General features: G+C 36.4%; 2 protein-coding genes, 1 long non-coding RNA gene and 1 pseudogene across 3 annotated transcripts; 3 read left to right on the top strand and 1 right to left on the bottom strand.

Moving 5' to 3' along the window:
* The first annotated feature begins 978 nt into the window (after positions 1-978).
* LOC106431040 lies at positions 979-2,371 on the top strand. The gene is made up of 2 exons (XR_001286119.3): positions 979-1,558; positions 1,827-2,371. It is a non-coding gene; the product is annotated as an uncharacterized LOC106431040 (long non-coding RNA).
* A 2,549-nt stretch (positions 2,372-4,920) lies between these two features.
* On the top strand, positions 4,921-7,022 carry LOC111210487 (annotated as a pseudogene).
* Positions 7,023-10,778: 3,756 nt separating this feature from the next.
* Positions 10,779-12,620, top strand: LOC125587175. The gene has a single exon (XM_048757355.1). It carries the CDS (start codon positions 10,779-10,781, stop codon positions 12,618-12,620), a length of 1,842 nt encoding a protein of 613 aa, XP_048613312.1.
* Positions 12,621-21,324: 8,704 nt separating this feature from the next.
* Positions 21,325-24,950, bottom strand: LOC106384503. The gene is made up of 10 exons (XM_048758807.1): positions 24,939-24,950; positions 24,214-24,348; positions 24,049-24,117; positions 23,869-23,955; positions 23,381-23,791; positions 22,869-23,297; positions 22,480-22,733; positions 22,311-22,392; positions 21,804-22,188; positions 21,325-21,707 (listed from the first exon to the last, which is right to left on the bottom strand). The coding sequence occupies exons 2-10, from the start codon at positions 24,289-24,291 to the stop codon at positions 21,442-21,444; spliced, it is 2,061 nt and encodes a 686-aa protein (XP_048614764.1). The 5' UTR covers positions 24,292-24,348; positions 24,939-24,950; the 3' UTR covers positions 21,325-21,441.
* Between the last annotated feature and the right edge of the window lie 19 nt (positions 24,951-24,969).

Raw genomic sequence — 24,969 nt, 5'->3', positions numbered from 1 at the left:
TTTGGTTTAACTCGCCACGACCGTCCTTCATTGCGATCATACGGCCCCGTACGAGCACGTCCACCACCATACCTGTCGCTCCTCTTGAACTCATCTTTGCGCCTGATGATCCTACCCGCATGACTTCTTTCACTTCGATCCTTCCCCCATGACCGGGAGTAGTTGTTGTTACTCTCGCCTATCCTATTACGCATATCCGGTCTGGCCTCATACTCTTGCGAATTGCGATTATACATCTCCCTTTTCATCAGCGAAGACTGATGATAGTTACGGTCATTACCTTGAGTATCACGAGCACTTTGTCGAACAGGTAACTGCACGCGAGTGAAAACATCTGATCGCTCCATTGAGGGTTGTAGGACCTCGATGGAGGGACAATACCCTTTCTCATGTGAGAGCATACCACAAATGGTGCAATGCTTGAAGAGCTTATCATACTTAATCTCTATCGTGACCTCATCTCCTTCATATTCAACCTTTCGGGAAAACTTCAAAGGCCGTCGTGTGTCAACATCAATAAGCATTCGTCCTTCCGTAAGCTCAATAGTATCAACATAAGCAATTCGACGACCTATAGTCTTGAGGTTCATGTCTGTCCACAGATGGAGAGGGAACCCGATCAACTGAACCCAAAAAGGGATGATCCACGGGTAGTCGTCATGGACGATTGGCTCCCAACGAACCAGCACAAACATACAAAAGTTATAATGGAATGGCCCCTTCGCCATGACGTAGTTAAGATCCTCCACGTTCGAAAAATTAAACAAAAACTTCCCATTCCCTAGGTCATTAGCCGTGATTCTCTCTGCCAGGCCCCATTGTGCAGGCATCGTCTGAAGTAGCTTCTCGACGTTCTGCTTCTTTGGGTTTAGAACCTTCCCGATCAAAGTCAAGCCAAGCTCCTTGATGACAAAAGAATCGTCTCGATCCACCAACTTGATTGGCGCATCATCATCTTCATATGAGATCCCCTTGCCTTTGGTATCCGCATGATGCGACGACTTCATGCGAAACGATGACCCCATGTTACCGTCTCTACGGTCTTGGTCGGAGGCTCAGCAAGGACTGAGTGTTGAATTATCACCACTTGAGATCTCAGCAAAGGCTGAGATTTATCAGAAGAACCACCAAAAGACTGATCGTATGGTAGAGATCGTTCAAACACACCAAAGAGTATGTTGACGTATACGATCAGAGATGAAGGTTTGTTTCTTGGGGAATACGTCAGTAACCTTCCTCTTCCGTTGCTGGGAATCCAAAGAGGCCACAAGAAGTGTGGATAGTCTCCCTTGTGCCGGAGAAGAAGCTGTCGGGAACGTGTTGGAACTGGATCACCGTCGAGATCAATCAGATCTGGAAATCGCCATCTCTGTCGCTGGAAGCCCTAGCCGCTTTTAAAGTAACGTTATTAAGAATTAATAATCATACAAAATAATAATAAAAATTAATATATCCCCTTTAATATATGACTCATAGGTAAAAACAGTCTCCTTAACTTTCCTCTATATTCTCATCTGAAAGCTTTTAAAAAAAGTGAAACCGTGTTCGGTGGCCGGTGGTACACCTCTCCTCTTTTGTTTTTGCTTTGAAGAATCCGATTATGTTTATAAGTCTAGTCGCGGGTTCGTTTTCCGTTTAGCGGATTTTCTTTTTCCGATGCGGATAATAAATTTCCGATCTAAAACCAGGTTACTTTTTCCTTTGTGGATTTTGTCTCCGGGTTTGACCGGATCTCTCTTCCGTGAGATTAATGTTTTAATCTGATTGTTAGGGTTTGATTTATCTTCTACAAAGGTTATGATCAAAATATTTTTCTATGAAATCAGTCTTCACCAGGCATTAGTTTCTAGCCGGTTAATCGGCTTTGGGTGAAGCTTTCTTAAGGAAAAGATGATGGTGAGAATGGATAAATCTTAGTTGATGCAGAAGAGATTTAGTAGAGATTGGCGTTCTTTGTGAATGGTCCAACAAAGGATTTTCTTTTGCTTGATTGAGAAGTCCTAGAGCTTTACAACCGGAGGTGAAAGAGTTTCACATTCTATCATCAGCGAAAGACGGAAGAGATCTCAAGATGGTTAGACGTTTACAAAGAGGTATCCATGGAGCTTCGTCGGTGAGAAGCAAAAACGGAAGATCGGTACAGAAGAGTCCCGGCGGCAAAGATAGAGGCGACCAAAACTGTTGCCTCAATAATCAGACACGTTTCATCAACACGTGTCTTCAGCTTCTTCAACAAGCAGCACGTGGAAGGACAGATATCAAACACCGATCTTAATTTGGGTCTATTTTATTTTGTATTGCTTCTCTAGAGTTTATGGTTATTGGATCCTATTTGTAATGTCTTAAGATCATAATTATGGCGGTTTCTGAAGCCCGATTCCGTGTGATTTTAATGCGTGGGTTCCACGTGTTTTTTAAAAAACGGTCGTGAAAGTCGCGAGTAAAAGATCGGTCTTGGGCTGGTTTTTTTATTGTTTACGGACTCCATCGATACGTGACGATCCGCAATTGGTTCAATTTTTTTTCTTTTTTAAGGACAAAAAGAAATCAAAAAAAAAAAATTAAGGACTTCGTATCGGATATCAAGCGATAATCATGCTCTAAGAGCATCCACAATCTTTAAAGAAGAGTCTTTAGAAAAAAAATAATTAAATAATCGTATTCAATCCTTAAAATCTCTAAATAAAGATTTTTTTCTTAGTGAAATTTTACACTATTTATGGTCCCCACGACATTTGGCAGTCTGTGATTGGTTAGTATTTCTCCTTTTTTTTATCTAAAAAAGAAAAGATAAATAATAATTAAAAAATCAAAAAACATTTTTTCAAAAAACTCCAATGGGGTATCACCATTAGAGATGCTCTAACCTATGTAAAACATCCCGTTGGGTTTGTTAATGAAAATATATTGGAAAAAAAAGAAGGAAAATCGCATTTTAAACATTGAGAATGTTACTTTCTGGCACTTTAAACATTGAAGTTTTTATACTATCACTTTAAACCTTCAAAATGAAATGTTTATCATAATAAAATTCCAACGACATTTTCCTGTTCATAGGTGACCGGTACTGTTCATTTTACAGGTTAAAATAATGACGTGTCAGTTTTTTTTTCTTAAAAATAAAAATAAAATAAAAATACGTAAAAATACATAAAAATAAAGAAAAATCCGAATGAAATTGGAAAAAAATATAAAAAATTCAAATCAAAATTAAAAAAACAAATTAAAATTTAAAAAAAAACATAAAAATTTAAATTTCAAACATCAAAATAAAATAATAATATTAAAAATTCAAAAAATTATAAATAAGATCTAAAATTAAAATGTTAAATTCAAAAACGAAAATAAATTTTTAAAAATTCTAAAATAAGATCTAAAATATTAAAAAAATTGAATTTTTCTTTATTTATTTGTATTTATATATTTAGAGTATAAGAGTCTTTTGCATCTTTAATGAAATATTTTGGTCATTTTCTTTCTTAGAAATTTTTTTGGGACAAAACTCAAAATAATCTATTTGAGAGAATTATTAGCCCTGCGTGTGGTCACCATCAATTAACATGGGGTAAAATTGGTGGCCCTCCGAGATGCTTTCTGCGCAGTATAATTAGGCGCTAGTCGGGCTATGTAAGGTGTCTGGATATTCAGATTATAAAAAAAAGTTTTTGATGGTAGCAAGTTTTGATATATTATTTTTGATGGTGGCAAGTTTTGATATCATCATAAGTGACAGTCACTTTAATTGGATGAAATTTTAAAATAAATATAACTTTAGATCATATTTTAGAATTATTTTAAAAAAATTTTAAAAAATTCTTTTTAAATTTGACATTTTAATTTTAGATCTTATTTTTGAATTTTTAGAATTTTTAATATTTTATTTTATTTTTAAGTTTGAATTTTTAATTTTTATGCTTTTAAATTTTTAGATTTTTGAAAATTTTGTTTTGAATTTTTACAATATTTTTTTTCAATTTCATTCGAATTTTTCTATGTTTTCTGTATTTTATATATGTTTTTTTTAAAAAAAAAAACCAACACGTCATCATTTTGACCTGTAAAATGAACAGTACCGGTCATCTATGAACAGGAAAACATCTTTTGAAGTTTATTATGATAAAATTGTCACTTTGAAGGTTTAAAGTGCTAATAAAAAAACTTCAGTGTTTAAAGTGCTAGAAAGTGACACTCTCACTGTTTAAAATGCGATTTTCCCAAAAAAAAAATATGACTCATATGTTTATTTTGTTTAGATAATAAGAAAAGAAAAAAATGAGTGGATAATAAAAGGGGAATTGCATCATACATCCATCAAACAAATTATAATTCACCCACTACCTAAAACCCCTGTTTTTTCAATATACACTGTACACATTATAGATTATTGTCATATTACCCTTCTCAACCAACCGGTGAAACCTACTAACAAAAATAATTAAAAAATATATAAAAAACTCTTAGCCACATCTTCTAATCCATCACCACCACCGCCACGTCTCTACTCCACCATCTCTTTCCACTGTCTCTCTTTCTTCTTCAGATTATCAACAAAATCATACATTTTCTTCTGTCACATAATTCTTCTCTTTCAATACTTCACCAAAAGAACAGTCAATTGTTCTAAAGAAGAGACAACGATTAAGTCATAGACGGTGAGCACACACAATAACTCTTTCATTTCTTTTCTTTTAAAAAAAAAAATCTATTGATTCTCACAATCATGCTTTTGTTTTCATACTTTGTTTTCGTTTCTGTTTTTGTTTTAAAGATCCAGTGGTGAAGAAGAGACAACGATGAAAGTGTAGACGGTGAGCACACACAACAACTCTTTGATTTTCTTCTCCCTTTTTTCTTAGATCAAATGATTCTCACAATCATCCTTTTGTTTACATATTCTATTTTCGTTTCTGTTTTTGTTTTACAGATCCAGTGGTGAAGAACAACAACGGCGAGTCGGTAAAAGCATCATCGTGTCGGAAAAAATAGAGGAGATGAAGACGATCTCTATATGGTAGTGAAGAATAATGATGGTGGACGAAATGAATGTGTATCAGCCTGTCTAAAAAAAAGAATTGAAGAAGATGAACTCGCCGTCTATACTATATTTGGTGAAATGAATAGTATAGTATATATTCTTAAGTATAGCTACCTATGTATGGTTACCATACTTGCCATACTATTTGAGACATATTTATATACTACTCCTTAAAAATGTAATAATATGTCATGTTTTTAAATTTGATAGGTCTCTTCTTTGTCATTTTGTGTGATTGATTGTAATATGAAATTCATTTTTCGAGTGTTGGACAAATTTGATTATTTGGAACATTCGTTTACTATACTACTTAGACTATATGGAATATAAGATATGCAACATGCTAACCAAGTAAATGTGCTTTCAAGTGTTTAATATTGGAAAACAATTTATAGATTGTATTTGGGTTTATAGGTTCCTGCCTAGAGTTTAGATTTACTAAGTAAATATTTGGGTATAGTAAACCATATTATATACATTCTATTTGAGTTTATACTTCCTTGATTAGGGTTTAGCTTAATCTATTTATTTAGGTTTAGAGTATATTTGGATTAGGGTTTAGTGACTAGAATTTAGGGTTTAGTATTTAGACGGTGAAGGGGTATGATTGGGGTCAGCATTAACTTCTTCCATCCAATCATAGACATTTTATAGTTTCACCAATATGTACTATGTTATTTATTTTGTTCTATTCTATTTGGGTTTAGGGTTTATATTTGAATTAGGGTTTAGTGATAAGAGTTTAGGGTTTAGTATTTGGAAATTTATGTTTGGGTTTTGTGTTTATATTTGGGTTTATGGTTTATACATTTTTTATTTTTTAAAAATTTATGTTTCTATCCACTCATTCTACTGCATATATATAGTAAATAAATATGTTGTAAATAAATTTGTGACATGAGTTCTTTTACGTGATGTGTTTGTAAATAATAGTGATTCATTATTGACCAGCAATAAAAAAATTTTGGGTGGATTAAATTGGTACGTAGCTGCATATGTTTCTATCAAATAAAGTAGCATTAATTTAATCTTCACCCTATGTTATTTTGACCAAGTCATATCTACCAATACAATATTACCTGATGATTACAGAAAAAAATGGCAGATCTAGATAATAATTGGCATAAATAATAGCTATTACATTAAGTCAAAATCAATGTCACTCGCTTAGTTTTCACGCCAAAGTTGGTTATTCGGCAAATTCACCCGTAATAAAACCACTGAATCTGCTTGCTTCAGTTGAAAGCATTAAGAGACAGAACAGCAATGGCTTCTTCCTCTTCTATCTCATTCTCATGCGCACCTCACTTGTCTCCACGAAATCAATCAACCATTCTTCTACACGGACGCTGCTATCCTCTCGGTTTCTTGGAACCCGAAACTTAAAACTTCGTATCCGACCCGCCAGACTCGGGCCCTCAAACGGGTCAAGAACCACTTGCTGGTTCAAGTTCGGCAAGAACGGCGTTGATGCCGAAAGTGCCGGAATCTACGGCAGTCAGTCTCGTGATGACTTCGACAAAGACGACGTTGAACAGGTTTTGTCTTCTTGTCCAATCAAAATCACATCGAGTTAACCACTTTGGTTCTTGAAAGAAACTGATATGTATAGGTATATCTTGCTTCTGATGTAGTATTTCAATTACATGGGGATGCTTGCGGTAGAAGGCACCTATTCAAAGATGGAAGCCCTTCTTAACCTAAACATTCACCCAGTCGATATTCTATTGATGTTAGCTGCCACGAAAGGTGACAAACCTAAGTTCGAGGAGCTGCTCAGAGCTGGTGCTAGTTACACGGTCAAAGATGCCGATGGAAGAACCGCTCTCGACAGAGCTAACAGTGAAGAGATCCGTGACTTGATCCTTGGGTACTCCACTCAGAAGGCTTGAGTTCCATCTTCAGTTTTTAGTTTGAACACTTGAACTGCGCAAGTTTTGTTATGTGCTAGAACAAACTGTCTTTATAGTTATAACCTTTTTGTCTTTCGCGCATGTTTCTTGTTTCTACCTTTGAGGGTTCTTCTGTGGTGTTTGGTGTTACTGCAGAGGAAGATCTTTTCACAGGTAGACAATCCACCTTGGTTGTTGCTCTGAAACTTGGTTTAGTTGTGTCTGTGTTGATTCTTGCCGGACTCACAAAATTTGTAGATTCATCATATATGGTTTTTCTGAATCTTCTCTTTGGGATGATCCATTGTTAGTCTTGGAAGAAGCTATCTCAGCAAGAGGAGTTGAACTCTCTGAAGCAGTAACACCAGCGTTTTCGTCTCCAACAAGCAGAGGAGAAGGAGAGATATATCTTCTGCAATTAAACAATTTAATCAAGCAATAAAACATTAACTCTATAACCTTTGACCATTTTAAAACCCTAAAGCTATGAAGATCTAAACAATTTTAAGCCTACTTAGTGGATCGGTGCTAAGTACATAACCAGCATACTTTCTAGGGAACCGAAAATACCCAACGAAACAGTAATCCTGAGGAGATTCTTACCGCCGAGAGGAGAAACAGATGTTTGCAAATGTCTCAAGTAAGACATATTTATCAGTTTTCCATACACAATCCAAAAAGGTGGTGGTGCACTCTTCATCCTCTGGATAAAACTCGCGGAACACCTGTATTGCATCAAATAGAGAAGACAGAGTTTACTGACATGATCACTGAAAGTGTGTAAGAAGAAATCAACCAAAGGGTCCACAGAGAAGCTTAGACCGACCTCAACCCCATCATGTGCTATATTTACAGACTGTTTCTCCAAGGATGTAGAGGTTACCAAATTGAAAACTGAAACAGCATCAAGTAATATCTGCAAGAACCCAAACCGACGAACATGTAACACGAAGATCAATCACGGTATGATACAAGAAGCTGCCTAGAATGTTTTTTTAGTTTCTTCGGACGGATCAGACAGAACCAAAAAAAAAAAAAGGTCGACTTACTTGTTGAATCAACACTCGGAGACGTGAAAGCAGCGCCAAAAATGTCACAGAAGATCCTATGAAAAATGAACAAGCCAGCAGAATGGATATCCCACTGTAACACAAATTTGAAAGAAAAACCATTAAAACTTGAATGCGATCAGCTCTAAAGGAATTATACAAACAGTTCTGATGTGCCTAGCTGCCTTCAAGATGGGTTCAGAACACTCGGATCTTGTTCCTATCTATGACCTGGTATGATCACAGCTTGTCTCTACCCGAGCAACAAAGAAAGATCCATAAGAGTACCTGTGAGAGTAGATGAAGAGCTCCACGAAGCAGGTCAAAGATATTTGGTTTGCCACTATCAGATTTATTCAACTTCAAGCTGCATAAACCCCAAAAATGGCAGCTATGCTCCAGTCTCAATTCTCTCATCATAAATCAGTAATAAACATATGGAAGATAAGCATACCTCTCCAGAACATGAAGTTTCTGTTTAGTTCCTTTCCCAGAGATAAGTATAACATGAAAGCATGGTCTCAGAATCTCCTCCATGTTTGCTGTTCTCAAAAGCCTCAAATCTCTCCTCACCTGAGCAATAAAAATCCAAAACAGTTGAAAGAAAAGTATATAAATCCTTCTTTACAACAAAAAAAAAAAAAAAAGACAAACGAAGTAGATACCTTGAGTAGGTAGTGAAAATAGGAGCATCTCCTATGCTGGTTCTTATTCTTGTAAACCATTCTCTCGAAGACCGCGTGCTCGACTTCAAGCTGACGAAGCTCACTCTTCAGCTTCTCCTCTATATCTTTGCTTGTATATCATCGAAACTGCTCTATACTCGACGAAGACAATAAAAGTTAGCGTCTATTGTACACATAAACCATTAGTGAGAGAGAAAGGGAGGTTTAAATTAGGGTTTAGTGGTTTAATTCAAACCGATCTGTTTACCACTACCGAACCGAGCTAGCAATCGGTTATCATCTCCAACCCGAGTTGGCCAAACTTTTGGTTCGGCTTAACTCTGGCAAATACGGCTCGGCTCAGGCGCTGAGGGCCTGTTGGAAAAATGAGTAGCACGAAAATAAGGTGACGTGCCAAGTTATTCCTAATTTTTGTAATTTTTTTTAAGGATCCTAATTTGAATATTTTACTCTTTTTACTGTCTTTGTTTTTTCTTAGTAGTTTCTTAAATATTTATTTTCATAAAAATTAAATTAAATTCTTAAAAGAGAAAATGACACAAAGAACACCAAACAAAGTTTTCCTCCCCAAACTAGCACTCATGATCAGAAATCACAAAAATAGGTTTCACTAAAGGGGTAATTTACCCTTATGCCCTCTTCTTTAAGTAATTAAAAAGAAAAATTTGAAATCAATTGTCGCCGTCCTCGTTTCATCGCTTCTTCTTCTCCTCATCGCTGTCTTTCGTCGTCGTCGTCTCTCCCTCGTCGTCATCGTCGTCGTCTCTCCGTCGTCATCATCGTCATCGTCTCTCCGTCGTCGTCATCGTCGTCGTCTCTCCGTCGTCGTCTTCGCCTCTCCGTTGATCCGTCGTCGTCGTCTCTCCGTTTATTTATCGTCGTCGTCGTCGTTTCTCAATTGATCTGTCGTTTCTACGTCTATTCATCTCATTCTCTCTCTCGTGTGTCTGATTTGATTAAGGTTTGAATCATTTCATTTTGTTATACATTATCTAGTTTTTGTAATATATTATTCATTTGTTGATGAATTGAAGTTGATTTTGTAGAACAATGGAAGTTTTGTGCATCTGTGGACAATGGATCTCAAAAGAATATCTCCAGTGGGAGTTTCTTGTTGATTTGAAGAGGAATGCATCAATCATTTCCATAGAAAAAGATCTATTGTATGAAGATTTGATGAAGATTGTCTCTGAAGATTTTAGTGTTAAAGAGGAAGAAATCAGTTTGAGTTATGGTATTTCATTGGATATGAAATGTATTATTGAAAGTTTCCCCCCACTCACGATAGGTAATACTCGTCAGCTCAGAACTTTCATTTCCAAGACTAGAGCATTTGATGGAACCTGTCGTTTGTGTGTTAAGGTTTGTATGATTTTTTTTTTCCTTAGACTTTTCAGGATATGCTTCCTAATCAAGTATTATGCCTTACAGAACTACTCGACTTTTGCAGGTTAGTACTGATCCAGCTAGCTGTAACACTCAAGCTTCTGATACATTTGCTTCTACTGTTCCATTGAATGCCAATCCAGTGATTCTTTCTACTGTGCAGAGAGAAAAACAGGTACATTGTCCCTAATTCCCTTTTTCTGTTTGTGTTTGCATGATATGCTTCATAATCAAGTATTATGCCTTACAGAACTACTCGACTTTTGCAGGTTAGTACTGATCCAGCTAGCTGTAACACTCAAGCTTCTGATACATTTGCTTCTCCTGTTCCATTGAATGCCAATCCAATGATTCTTTCTACTGTGCAGAGAGAAAAACAGGTACATTGTCCCTAATTCCCTTTTTCTGTTTGTGTTTGCATGATATGCTTCATAATCAAGTATTATGCCTTACAGAACTACTTGACTTTTGCAGAGTCTTCTATATGAAGGTGTTTCTACAGTTCCTCTGAATGCTCTTCCGGATTTTAGTCCTGTCCATATTGGACTTTTGCAGGTTAGTACTGATCCAGCTAGCTGTAACACTCAAGCTTCTGATACATTTGCTTCTCCTGTTCCATTGAATGCCAATCCAATGATTCTTTCTACTGTGCAGAGAGAAAAACAGGTACATTGTCCCTAATTCCCTTTTTCTGTTTGTGTTTGCATGATATGCTTCATAATCAAGTATTATGCCTTACAGAACTACTCGACTTTTGCAGAGTCTTCTATATGAAGGTGTTTCTACAGTTCCTCTGAATGCTCTTCCGGATTTTAGCCCTGTCCATATTGGACTTTCACCAACCACGAGAGGAGCTGGCGATATTAAGGTGAATAGCTATTTTAAGACAAAGAGAGAGTTGATGTTGAGGATGAAGAAATGGGCTTTAGAGTGGAAGTTTGAGTACAAGACTGTCTCTTCTAACAAGTCAAGAGTGCTTTTGAGTTGTGTTGATGAAAATTGCACGTGGAGGATGCGTGCTATCAAGCTACCTCTTTCAGATTTTTTCGTTGTTAAAAAGTATGTTCATGAGCATACATGCGATACAACACACAGGAAAGCCAACCACAGACAAGCATCTGCAAAGTTGTTGGGTTCTTTGATTTGCAGCAATTATGGAGAAAAAAAGGAAGGTCTCAAACCGAAACAGATCATTGAACAGGTCAGGATGCTGCATGGTGTTCACATCAATTACAAACAAGCTTGGAGAGTGAGAGAAGAAGCTCAGATTTTGGTTAGAGGGACTCCTGAAGACAGCTATTACAATTTGTCTAGGTGGTTGTATAAAATCACAGAAACAAACCCTGGTTCCTTGACTTATCAACATGTGGATGCTGCAGGAAAGTTCAAGTATGCATTTGTGGCTTTTGGTCCTTCGATAAGGGGATTCTCATTGATGAGGAGAGTTATTGCAGTAGATGGTACATTTCTGAAGGGAAAATTCAATGGGACTTTATTGGCAGCTTGTGCTCAAGATGGGAATTATCATCTATATCCTCTCGCCTTTGCAGTGGTTGACGCAGAAAATGGCGCCTCTTGGAAATGGTTCTTTAGAGGTTTGAGCCAGAAGATCCCGGACGCTTCGGATCTTGTTTTTGTATCAGACAGGGCTAACTCCATTTCTTCAGCGTTGGAGGATGTATATCCCTTATCTCACCATGGAATTTGCAGGATCCATCTGCTCCGCAACATCACTCCTACATATGCGAAGACTGGGTTGCTACCTCTGGTGGAAAGCGCTGCTGATGCCTATACGTGTCACGAGTTCTGGTTAATCTTCAAGGACATAAAGGATAAATGTCCTGAATTGGCTAAGTATCTGGAAGATTCTGATTTTAGGAAGTGGGCACGAAGCTATGCGCCTGCGAACAGGTATAATATCATGACTACCAACATTGCAGAGTCTCTCAATTCTATGTTGAGGATGCCTCGTGAGTTGCCCATTATCTCTCTCCTTGAAACTATCAGATTGACGATGACCACTTGGTTTTTTGAGCGACGCGAAGCGGCTGCGAAACATAAGCACCTGGTTACTCCAAAAGTTGTGCAGAAATTGGTATCTAGGTTAGGGGCCGCAATGTTGTTGAATGTGTATCAAGTTGATCGAAGCGAGTTTGAGGTGAAGAATGAAACAATGAAGTTTGTTGTTGACTTGGAGAAGCGGCATTGCACATGTAATGTTTTCGACATTGACAAGATCCCCTGCATCCATGCCATCGCTGCTGCTAAGCATATCAAGAGAGATGAAAACCTTTTTGTTGATGCTTCTCACTTGACAGAAACGTGGGCTAAAGCTTATGCTGAAAGCATACATCCTGGTGGAGAGTTGTCAACGTCCACCTATCCAGAGAATATTGATGAACTGTCTTGCCCACCTCCAGCTACCAAAAAGAAAAGTGGACGCCCTCCTACAAAGAGAAAGAGATCCGTTGGCGAGTTTGGGGTTCCTGGATCTAAATCTCAGTCCCACAAGTGCAGCAGATGTGGCACAGGAGGGCACAACAAGAGCACATGCGAGAGGCCTATAGGATGAAGTTCTACATTTTTATTGATTATTATTTGGATGTTGGCTATTTGATGGTTACATGATATGCACCAGACCATATACATTTTTTCTTTTGGAACCCTATCCCGAATAAGTATGATTTCTTCCAAATTTTGTAATATACAACATTATCTTTTGATCTCATTTCAATTCTTAGTTTAAACTTCTTTGCTAGAAAAAAACACAGTAATATTCAACTATTCTGGAATCCCATCCAGAAATCCCGAGTTCCTTTCCAAGGTTTATAATACAACATTTTCTGTTAAGAATATTTATGTGGAAAAGTGTAACAGATGATTCTCTTCGGTCTAGCGGCTAAAACACTTATCTGTCGAAATTGTAATGCTTGACTCGACCCGGGTTCGATGCCCATATTATTTTAAAAAAATTTAAGTTGAATAAAAATAAAAGAAATATATTACTTTACTTACAACATGTAATGACTGAAATCAACTTGGCCTAGTGGCTACTACACCTTAATTCCCTCTTTCCTCCTAGTCATCTCCAGGTTCGAATCCTAGTAGATGTGTATATATATTTTTTTTCCTCCAAAATTTGCAAATCACATTATCAAATTTTCCAAATATGTAGATATTAATCCTTAGTTTTGATCTCATTTTATTTTTTTCTAGTTTAAGAAAGAAGCACACTAATATTCATGTATATTATTCATGCATACTCTGGAAGCCCATCCTGAACTATCAAAGATCTTTCCAATGTATTATACTATAAATTATATGGCTAAATTCAATTATTTGGAAGCAACTAACAGATGATTCTCCTCAGCCTAGTGGCTAAACCACCAAACCTATGATACCGAAACATTTGTTCGACCCGGGTTCGACTCTCTTACGAGTAATGGTTGATTTTTTTTTTTTGTTCAAGCATATATCTCAGGAATCGAAGAGTCTCTTCCAAACGACATCGAGTTGCTTGAAGATATTATCAAAGCTGATGGAAAATTTGATTTTTGTAATATACAACCTAGGTTTTAATGCATTACTCTCCAAAACTCCAAATCACAATTGGAAATTTCCTTATTTTTTGTACTATACAATCTTATCTTTTGATCTCATTTCAATTTTAGTTCAAATTTCTTTGCTAGAAAGAAACACAGTATTATTCAACTATTCTGGAATCCCATCCTGAAACTCAGAGTTTCTTTCCAAAGTTTATAATATAACGTTTGCGGTTAAATTCATCTATGTGGACACTTATATCAGATGATTCACCTCAGCCTAGCGGCTACACCACCTATCTTTCCAAATCTGAAACACTTGTCCCGACCTAGTTTCGATACCCCTTGGAATCAGATTTTTTTTGTAAAATTATAGTTGAATACAGATAAAAGAAATATATTCTGTTACTTACTTCACCTAACGATTGAAACACACTTGGTCTAGTGGTATACCTTATTCCGCCTTTCCTCCCAGACATTTCAGGTTCGAATCCTGGGAGATGTGTATATTTTTATTTTTTTTTCTCCAAATTTTGCTAATCACAATTTGTACGGTTAAATATGTTTATGTGGAAAAATCTACCAGATGATTCTCCTCGGCCTAGCGGCTAAACCACGTATCTTTCGAAACTTATACACTTGTCTCGACCTGGGTTCGATTCCCCTTGGAATCAGATTTTTTTTAACGGTTCCTTTCTAAAACAGACATCATTTATCTCAGTAACCGTTCAATAATCGAAAGGTTGCTTTCTAAACCATTTTATAGTAATCGAAGGGTTACTTTTCGTTCTATATATACAAGGGAAGATATCAGATCTCTCTTTTACTGACTTTCATTTCTTCTGTGTTTATTCTTTTCTCATTCATCAAGTTTCAATGGAAGGATCAAAGAAGATGATGAAGCGTCCCATAAAGGAGGTTTACGGATCTGATGCTTCCGATGGTTTCAACAAAGGAAAGGCGGAAACTGTGGAACGTTACAGGGCTCTTCTTCGTTTGTCCAACGAACACAGGCTATCTGAAATTGAATGGCATCAGGCAGCCAGCAAAGCAAATTCCATTGCTTCCCAAATCGAGTTGCTTGAAGAGATTATTAAGGCTAAAGGAAAATTTGACTTCACTGCTGAGTTGGAAAAACTCAAAGAAGAACTCATGGAAGCGGATGGAATGCTTGCTGATGTGAAGGTCAAAGTTCCTGATTGGTGTAAGCTTGAGGAAAAGTGGCTGTTGGATGAGTAATCTCATGTTATGATCTTCTCTTTTTTTATGTTTTAAAGCTTATGTTTTAAGAAACCACATTATGATTTGTTTTAAGAAACCACATTATGATTTGTTTTAAGAAACCACATTATGATTTATTTTAAGAAACCACATTATGAGTAATCTCATGTTATCATCTTCTTTTGTGTTGTGTTTCAGTCAAAACAAAACAAAAACACTGATTAAAATGTAGAGGATTAGTGGTCTTATATCTGGCTAATCTCGGTTTCATATTCGTTTCTGGAAAGCCATCCTGAATTTGACATAAAATGCGGTTAAATTCATTTATGTGGACACATATATCAGATGATTCACCTAAGCCTAGCACACTTTTATTCATCTTTCGAGAGTTCACGAGTTCAATCCAAATCGGATCACATTCTTTTTCATTTTTTTTGTAAACATTAAAGGAATTTGTTTTTGGAAAGCTATCCTGAATACCTAAAATGATATCCAGATTATATAAATCTATCGTCGGTGATTAAATAAATTCACATTTACACTGTTATCGAATATCCACCATAGCCTAGTGGCAAGCCCTTCTACTCTTAGCGTACCCTTATCACACAATAAGCCGTGTTCGATACCCGTTGTGTATACTCACATTTTTTTCTGTTTTTAATTAAATATTCAAAAGTTAACGAGTTCAATTGACATCGGATCACATTCTTTTTCATTTTTTTTGTAAACTTTAAAGGAATTTGCTAGGCTATGGTGCATTTTGCTTTCTCACTCTTTTTCTGGAAACCCATCCTAAAAGTACCATAAGCATTTGACAATTCATCAAGACATCCTAAAAAATTTTCAATAACAATCTAAATGAAAAAAACGTTAGGGATAATTCATTACAAACTTAAACTTAAACGTTAGGGATAATTAACGTCAAAGTAGAAAAACAGAGTAAAAAACAGAACAAATATGACATTTTCACTTCCTTTGACCTTCCTGGAAATCTTTATCCATAAACTGGTCGAAGATCTCACAACATAGCTTGCTTCGTAAGTCCATCGCAGTTTCATCATTTATATTAGCCATGCTCTTCAATCCCAGTGACCTGCATTCCAGCATCTTCACAACAAAAATACCACAGTTGTATGGAAATTTTGTCTTTGGAAGCCCTTCTGCAAACTTAACTTGAAATGGACTGATATCTTCGAAATTAACCTCTTCACCAAGAAGTTCCATCTTTATGGCACTAATCAACACTGTCATAAATACCCAAAATTATACAATAAATTAATCACCAACAGACAACAAAATGAATATGTAAAAATGCATCACAAGCACAAGCAGCAAGAGACAAACTTTTATTTTCTAAATTAGCTAAAATTCTTTTTTCAGGATACGCATACTTTCACAATCCTATCCATAATCAATGTAACAATATAAATAAAACTGATTTTTCTACACTGAATGATAAAATTAATAAATCACAAAGAGTTTTTACCTGCCAGTTCTTGGATTTGATTAAGAGCACGTTTGATATTTGCTTTTGGAAGACCACAATGGAAGAGTGTGATTGTGTTATCAATCAATTGTATCTCCACCCCAATATAGTGATAGCTCAACTTATCTTCAATGACACCATATATAACATCAACATCTTCCAGCCATACCTTCTTTGGATGTATTAAACCTTTCACAAGTTCGCCTACACAGCCCTCCAATAACGTTTGTTTTTTCTTATGTGGCTTCCTGACAGATTCATAAGCGTACCCAACCACTTCTAAGAATCTGACTGGTACAAAGCATGCTGCTGGAAGATTGTTGTTGCGGAACCAAGCACCTTGCTCAACCCTCTTACAATTTAGCATTTCAAATGCAACATTTATGTGCTGCCAATGTAACAATATAGTTAGAAACTTCATATAGAACTGCTATAACATGGACATCTAACATAGCTCAACTCAACCTCTTCCTAAACATATGACACAATCAAATATCCACAAAGCATTATTACCACTCAATAAGAATCGAAACAGAGTTTGTAAATACAAAACTCAATCATATCCTTTTCCTAATCACATTGCATCATCCAGAACCACATTAATTATTAACATTAAATAAATAGAAGACAGAACAGAGTGTTGATTACCTCTTTGTTGAGATTCTTTTCTGCATCGTCCATTTTTTGAAAGAACTCTTTTTCAATTTCTCTTCCATTGATATAAAACGGTCTGTAGTTGATAAAATTAACTAGTATCAATCGAAACTTTTACAAAATAAATTAGGAATATTTATGCAAGGACAAAAAGTTGCTTACACACGATATATGCCCCGTAGATCCATCCAGTGTGCAAGCCTTGAAAACCGAGGAAATTCAGGTGTCACAAATGGATCAATTGGAAGGATTACCTCAGGTGTTACAGGCATAGGAGGGTTTCTAGGTCGTATTGGCCTCTTCTCTTCTCGCTGTAGAAAAGGAAGCAAATCTACTGGCTGAGCATTTGCTTTCTTCTTCTTCTTACAAGCGACAGCCTTCGCCTTCCCCTTTTTGAATGACAAAAATTCAGATACATTTATATCTTAATTCCTAGTATGATGTATAAATATTTCATACCTTTTTATCACCATCTCCTTCACTTGGATTCACACTCTGCGTCTGCTCTTCTTCTATCTGAAAAACAATACCGAGATATTAAACAAATGACATTATTTTTCAATTCAAGTTATCCAAGGCATTTGTTTTACCTTTTCTGTCATCTTCCAAACACCATCTACCCATTTTCTTGGTTTTCGCATCTCAGAATGGTTGAAGTAAATTTGTTCAGTAGAATTGTTCAAAGAGACAAAACACGTGCCATCAAACAAAATGACTTTAACTTTTCCAGCGCACCAGGCACCATTGTCGAACACCTCTACGTCATCCATTAGCTCATAACTTTTCTTCGCTCCAGGTCTCTCAGGTGGTGGTTGAGGACGTATTCTGTCAATTGATACACGTGTCTCAACACTCCTTTTCCTCTTCTTTTCGTCCAGAGACGGTGCGGAGTACTCAACTTTCACCATCTCAACCCCATCAACCAAATATGTTGCCAACACATTTCCTGGATACCATTTATGACAAGTATTGTCATCTTGTGATGAAATCTCCACATTTGCTCCGATCTCAAAGGTATTTTGAACTCTGCTTTCTACATCCTGTGATGGTTTAGATTCAAGGATATCCAGTCATTTTGATAGTTGCTTTATATTTATTAAAGGTTTTAAAATAAAAGTAATACCTTATTTTGCTCGTGAGTCTCCTGAATGTTTGGTGAAATGTTCTCATTCATAAGCTCGTGAGTCTCCTGAATTCAGGAATGGTTTCATGAACACGTACAAGGGCTTCCAAAAATTACTTGAAAAGTCCATTTTTTTAAAGAATGTACCTGTTGCGTCTGAATTGGAGTAAGGACTGGAGTCTCAATATTCTGTTGAGCTATTGGAGAACCAGGTGTCTCTTTCGTGATCTCATTCATAGGCTCTCGTGTATCCTGAAGTCAGGAATGGGATTATGAACACGTACAAGAACTTCCAAAAATTAATTGAAGTACAACCAAATTCATAATTTTATAAATACCAACAGTTTTCAAAATTATACTTGCCTCATTGTTAAGTTGTTCATCTGCTTGATCTGTATTGGCTTCACCTTGTCTGGAAGCCGTCTCATGAAATGGAGTTGTGTCAGTCTGTGCAAGTAGAACAAAAATTAGGAAGGCAATCCTAAATATGTATAACATCTTCCAAAATTACTTGACAACTCAAAAAAAAAACTGAATCAAGAACTAGATAAACATTAATTTTAATTTCCGAAAAAAAGTTACCTCATTGTTTGGAGTTTCATATGAAGTAACTCTTTGTAGTTTCTCTAGTTTTGTCACACGTTCTTTAATCTGTTTCCTGTCTTTTTCAATCAAACACAAACGATCGTTCATGATCCTTAAATTATCTCCCACCATCTCGCTGATTCTGTTGATCTTTGATTCCAAAGACTCCTCCTGATACGAAGAAGAAGCTTGACTCATCCCTCCATTCCCAAACAGTAAAGATGCTCTTCTTATTTGTTCATTAGCACCGTATAGGTCTACTGACATGTTTCGCCAATCTCTAATTTTAAACTTATAACCTCTCTTGGATAAATCGGCCATGTCATCCAGATCTTTATTAGCTTCGTCTTCCATGCAAACATCAGCTTCTGGATCATTAGGAATAGGAGGTAGGATGCATATGACCTTAAGCTGAAACCATAAAAATAATTAGCTTTTAAATGGAGAATCATAAGGCAAAACAGAAACAAGAAAAAAATAATGTAAAAACTTACATGATCTTTGATTTCAATTAGGAGAACATCTATCAGCTGTGGAGAAGCTATTTGAAGGTACTTCTCACACAAAAATATTGGGGTAGACGGTTGAACGCTCAGAATAGGAACCACTTGACTGAATGCATACTGTAGCAAAGGTACTGACTCAAGTATCCATATAAGAAATGCCATAGGGAATCCTTGCAAATCATAATTGTTTTTGTCGAGGCTTTTGTCGACAGCTCTCTGAAGTGATTTTAACAGCAAATTATAAGCTGTTCTCCCCCATGGGTATGTCATCAAGACATCCATATCCTGCGCTATTTTCACATAATCCAAAGTAAAAGTTGTGCCACCGTCGAGAAGGCTCTTCTGTAGTAGTATGCTCTCAATCAGGAGGAGCATTGCAAGGCAGAATCTCTCATCAGAAGCATCTTCTCTTGTGTTTCTGAGCTGCTTCTCCACGTCCTTTACTGTATGAGTACGCCCTTTTAGGAAGTCCCACTTAAATCTCTCGGTTTCCTCTCGTGGTTCTCTTGCTTCACCACTACATTTCAAACCAGTCACCATGTGGAATTCTCTTATAGAGAACCTCATTGGCTGAGCACCAAAATGGAACCAGGATTCGTGTCTCTTCACTGTCTTGATGCTTTTGGTGAGAACTGCGTGCACTATCTTAGCTGATAATTTCAAAGACCTCTCTCCAAGCTTGATCACCGGTCCCAAAAACGTCCCTCTTATTCTGTTGAACTCATCATTTCCTAGAATTTCCTTAACAGTTTTGATATAAGCAACTATCGAGTGTTGGTTTATCGATATCGTCTTCTCTGGCTCTGATCCAATCGGATATCTCAGCTCAGGCAGTGCTAGTCTTAAAGGTAATGGATCTCCCATCTTGTTTCAGGAAGGGTTTCCTGAAACAATACAAATCCTTCCTGAAGTCTATACACATGCTTTCACATGAACTAGAATTCTACCAATCATATTAGGTTAAAACGAGCAAGTCAATACACAAGCAAAAACCAGGAGACCAATCTCTCAGAAAAAAAAAACACATAAGGTTGAATCTGCAGGAAGGGTTTCCTGAAACAATACAAATCCTTCCTGAAGTCTATACACATGCTTTCACATGAACTAGAATTCTACCAATCATATTAGGTTAAAACGAGCAAGTCAATACACAAGCAAAAACCAGGAGACCAATCTCTCAGAAAGAAAACACACATAAGGTTGAATCTGCAGGAAGGGTTTCCTGAAACAATACAAATCCTTCCTGAAGTCTATACACATGCTTTCACATGAACTAGAATTCTACCAATCATATTAGGTTAAAACGAGCAAGTCTATACACAAGCAAAAACCAGGAGACCAATCTCTCAGAAAGAAAACACACATAAGGTTGAATCTGCAACATACCTTAAAGAGATAGAGCTCTAGAAATGGTTTTTCTCGGAGAATAGAGAGAGCTCGCGTAAAAGATCGAGAGAGAGAGAGAGTTCTGGAGATGGGTTTTCGTCGGAGATCGAGAGATATGGAGATGAGAGAGAGATTCGAGAGGCGGAGACGAGTGAGATTCGAGAAGTTTGAAACGGCGAGAGTGTTGAGACGGCAAGAGTTTTGTCTTTTTCCAATCGAAATGTATTGGTTTTGGAAACCTATCCTATATTAATTGGTTTAAGTATGCTTATGTAATATTCTTTAACAGATGATTCACTTCAGACCAGCGGTTAAACCGAGGCATTTCATAACACAAAAGTCTCTCTATCCCCGGGTTCGATAAGTGGTGGATTCAAAATCAATTTTAATTTTTTTTTGTGTTACAGTTTGGAGTTAAATACAATTAAATGTAATCCATTAACAGATGATTCTTCTTTGCCTAGTGGCTAAAATCCCACACTATCCAAATACGCAAACTCTCTCCCTCTGGGTTCGATCCTTTTTGGATCTAAATTTTTTTTTTTTTTTTGTCTGTAAACATCACAATTTTAAGCTTACAATTTTTTCTGGAAACCCATCCAGAAACATTATTTAACCTTCCAAGATATATGATACCCAATACTTGATATCCTCTTTCTTATCCAACAATTTTTTTTTGTCTGTAAACATCACAATTTTAAGCTTACAATTTTTTCTGGAAACCCATCCAGAAACATTATTTAACCTTCCAAGATATATGATACCCAAAAAAATACTTGATATCCTTCCAATCTTTCTTATGTAACCAGACGCCAACAACATAACAAAATAAACAGTCATAACTAAAACCGAGTCTTAACTAAAACAAAAAATGTTTTGATGCATCATTCTCATTTCCCAAAGCTCTCATCCACAAATTGGTTGAAGATCTCACAAGACAAGGTTCTCCTTAGCTCCAATGCATTGTCATCATTAATCTTTGTCATGTCTCCTATCTTCAATGACTGGCACTCCAGAATCTTGACAAGAAATATCCCACAGTTGAAAGGATGTTTTGTCTTGGGTAAACCTTGTGCCTGCTCAACCTCAAATGGAATCATCTTCACTTTATCTACCTCATCACCAGAAGATTCCACCAGCAGATCAGAAATCAACACTGTCATATTTAAAAATCAATATCAAGATAGAATCAGTTGAATATTTCAAACCAAGAAACAGTTGAATACATCAAATACAAATTGTTTATACATACCTGCCAACTTTTTCACTTGAGGAATATCAATGTTGTTGCTTTCCTTTTGAAAACAATCATATACTGTGATTCTTTTCTTCTTCAAATGAATTTCCATCCCAATCCAGACATTGCTTTTTTTTCCAAGAGTAATCCCATACACAACATCAACATCTTCTCCCCATGTCTTCTCTGGATATACCTTCCCTCTTACAATATCTTTAAATAAATCGTTGAAAATCTTTTTACCTTTGACCTTTTCTTTCTTGTAAGCCAAATCATGAGAGAGCAAGCAATGCAAGAACTCCATAGGTAGGAAGCACGCCTTTGGAATCTTGTAGTTGTGGAACCAAGCAGCATTCTCATTTCTTCTGCAATTTAGCATTGCAAAGGCTCCATCAATGTGCTGCAAAAAAAAATGCAAACATTATCTATTTTGTTACTATCTAATTCCTGAAACTAAACAAATCCTTCCTGAATTTTTTTTTTAAAAAAAGCTCAAGGCAAGAACATATGTAAAGAAATTACCTCTTTCTTAAGGTCCTTTTTTGCATTTTCCATGCTTTGAAAGAAAGATTTCCTTATCTTATTATCATTGATTGATAGGGACCTGCAGTCGATTAAAGATTCAAAGGAATTACTAAACCTTTTATACATAAATATAAGAATATATAGACAAGGACAGAAACATGCTTACGTTTCATGCATGCCGGGCTTTAATGTCATCCAATTTTGAAGCCTTGAAAGCTTATGTTCCGCAGGAGTTGAAAACGGATCAACTGCAGGTATAATCTCAGGTATTACAGTTAAAGCCGGATTTCTGTCAGACTTGAATGGAGTTTTTGTGTCTCTAGATCGTTTAGGCACCCTCTCGCTCCTTCTTAGGAAAACATTATCCATTCCTGAATTTTGTGATGAGGCAGCAGCTTTCCTTTTCTTATCAGGCTTCACCTTTAATCAAACAATAGACACCAAGCAAAATATTATCAAATTTGTTGCAATCGGAATTTCTGGAAACCATTCCTGAAACTAAAATGTATGTATATCAAACAATTCACGTGAAGTATAATTCAAGTTATGATTTACCTTATCTGCCATCTTCCAGACTCCATCTTTCCATTCTCTATGAATTCGCAAATCTGAATGTTTGAATAGAATAGTTTCCATAGAAGTATAGAGACACACCGAGTATGTGTTATCACCAAGTACCATGCTAATTTGTCCGCTGCTCCAGCCATTGTTGTAAAAGACTTCTACCTTATCCATCATCTCAAAGGATTTTTGGTCACTAGTTGGTGTTGCAGGACGTATTTTGTCAGCCGTGATAGTATCCTGAAGTTTCTGAAGTCTATGTTGGTCTGCGAAGAGTGTCGTGTACTCAACTGTCAGCTCCTCTAGTCCTTCACACAGTTTAAGATCAACAACCTTTCCTGGATACCATATTTCGTCATCAGTAGACAAAATCTCAACCTCTGCGCCTATTTGAAAGTGAGCTAGAAGCCTGCTTACTTCAACCTATGAAAAATGAAGATTCAGTAACATCAGCGGTTTCAAATTGTTAGAATAATAATTAAAGATCAAATATACTCGATGCATACCTCGTTTGTTTCTGAAAAATCTATAGCACTTGTCTGAAGATGCTCTGTTTTCTGAGTAATAGGCGGTATCTTCGAAACATGCTCAGTAGTAGGTTCAGTAGTAGGCTCTGTGGAAACTAGCTCAGTAGTAGGTTCTGTAGTATCCTTGAGATTTTCTTCTGCTTGATTCTGCTCTGATGGTGTCTCATCGGATTGCTCTCCCTCACTTGTCTGAAGGTGCTGTGTTTGCTGAGTAAGAGGCTGTGTAAGAGGCTGTGTAAGAGGCTGTGTCTTCGAAACATCTGTGGAAACTAGCTCAGTTGTATGTTTTGTAGTATCCTTGAGATTTTCTTCTGCTTGATTCTTTCTGCTTGATTGTGTCTCCTCTCCCTCACTTAGAGAAAAATATTGGGTCGCAGTTTCTGTCTCACTCTATAAGACAAAAGTAAATGGTAAGAGTTAGTTGAATAGAAAAATATTACATAAACATTTTAAATATTTCTTCTTACCAAAGCATTCTTATTTTCTTCAATAACTAGTGCAATTAGTGAAGACAATGGAGAGGAAGGTGTGTGATGCACAGCATGTGTATCCTCCTGTAATAACAATAAAATAAAAGAGGTAGTTATGAAGAAGTTTCTACAATTTAAAATTCAAGTTGTACTTATGAAAGACATTTCTATGCTTACCTTTTTATTGTTTGCTGAAATGATCTCAGTCAATGGCTGTGTAGCCTCATACGTTCCCTCTGTTACCGTCTGCAAAAAAACAAAAAAAGTCAGGAAGGGGATCAAAAACACGTACAAAAGCTTCCAAACATTACTTGAAATCTCCAAGATTTTTTGAGCATTTACCTGCTGTTTCTGAATTGGAGTAAAAACTTGAGCCTCAATACTCTTTGGAGATATTGGAGAAGAAGGTGTCTCATTCATTTCCAGTGTTTCTTTTTGCAAAACTTGAGTCTGAGCAGCAGGTGACTCAATCACAATCTGCAAAAAATATCAGGAAAGGTCATCATGAATACATTCAATTATAATTTCTAGAGTAAATATTACCTCATCATTTGTTTTTCCTTCTTCTTGATTAGTTTTGGGTGGCGTCTCATCAGTAGAGGTTTGTGTTTCCCTCTGCCAAAAATTAGAAAGGTCTATATATGTAAATCACCCAAAACTAATTGTAAACTCCAACTGTCATTGAGCATATACCTCTTTTGTCAGATTAGGAGTGAAAACTTGACTATCAAGGGCAGGCGTGTCATCCGATGGCTCTCTCTCAATCTGTAAAAATTATCACGAAGGCAATCCAGAGTACGTTCTAAAGCTTCCAAACATTAACTTAAAAATCCAAGATTTTTTTTTGACCATGCTGAGTCTGACTTGGAGTATAAACGGGAGTTTCAATACTCTTTGGAGCTATTGGAGAAGAAGGTGTCTCATTCATTTCCATTGTTTCTTTCTGCGAAACTTGACTCTGAGCAGCAGGTGACTCCTTTGTTAATTTCTCTCTCACAATCTGCAAAAAAATATCAGGAAAGACCATCATGAATACATTCAACTATAATTTCTAGAATAAATATTACCTCATCATCTGGTTTTCCATCTTGATTAGAA

The sequence above is a fragment of the Brassica napus genome, chromosome C5 (assembly GCF_020379485.1).
Source record: "Brassica napus cultivar Da-Ae chromosome C5, Da-Ae, whole genome shotgun sequence".
Taxonomy (NCBI): domain Eukaryota; kingdom Viridiplantae; phylum Streptophyta; class Magnoliopsida; order Brassicales; family Brassicaceae; genus Brassica; species Brassica napus.
Note: the sequence above shows the minus strand (reverse complement) of the source record. Positions and strands in the feature narration are given on the sequence as shown.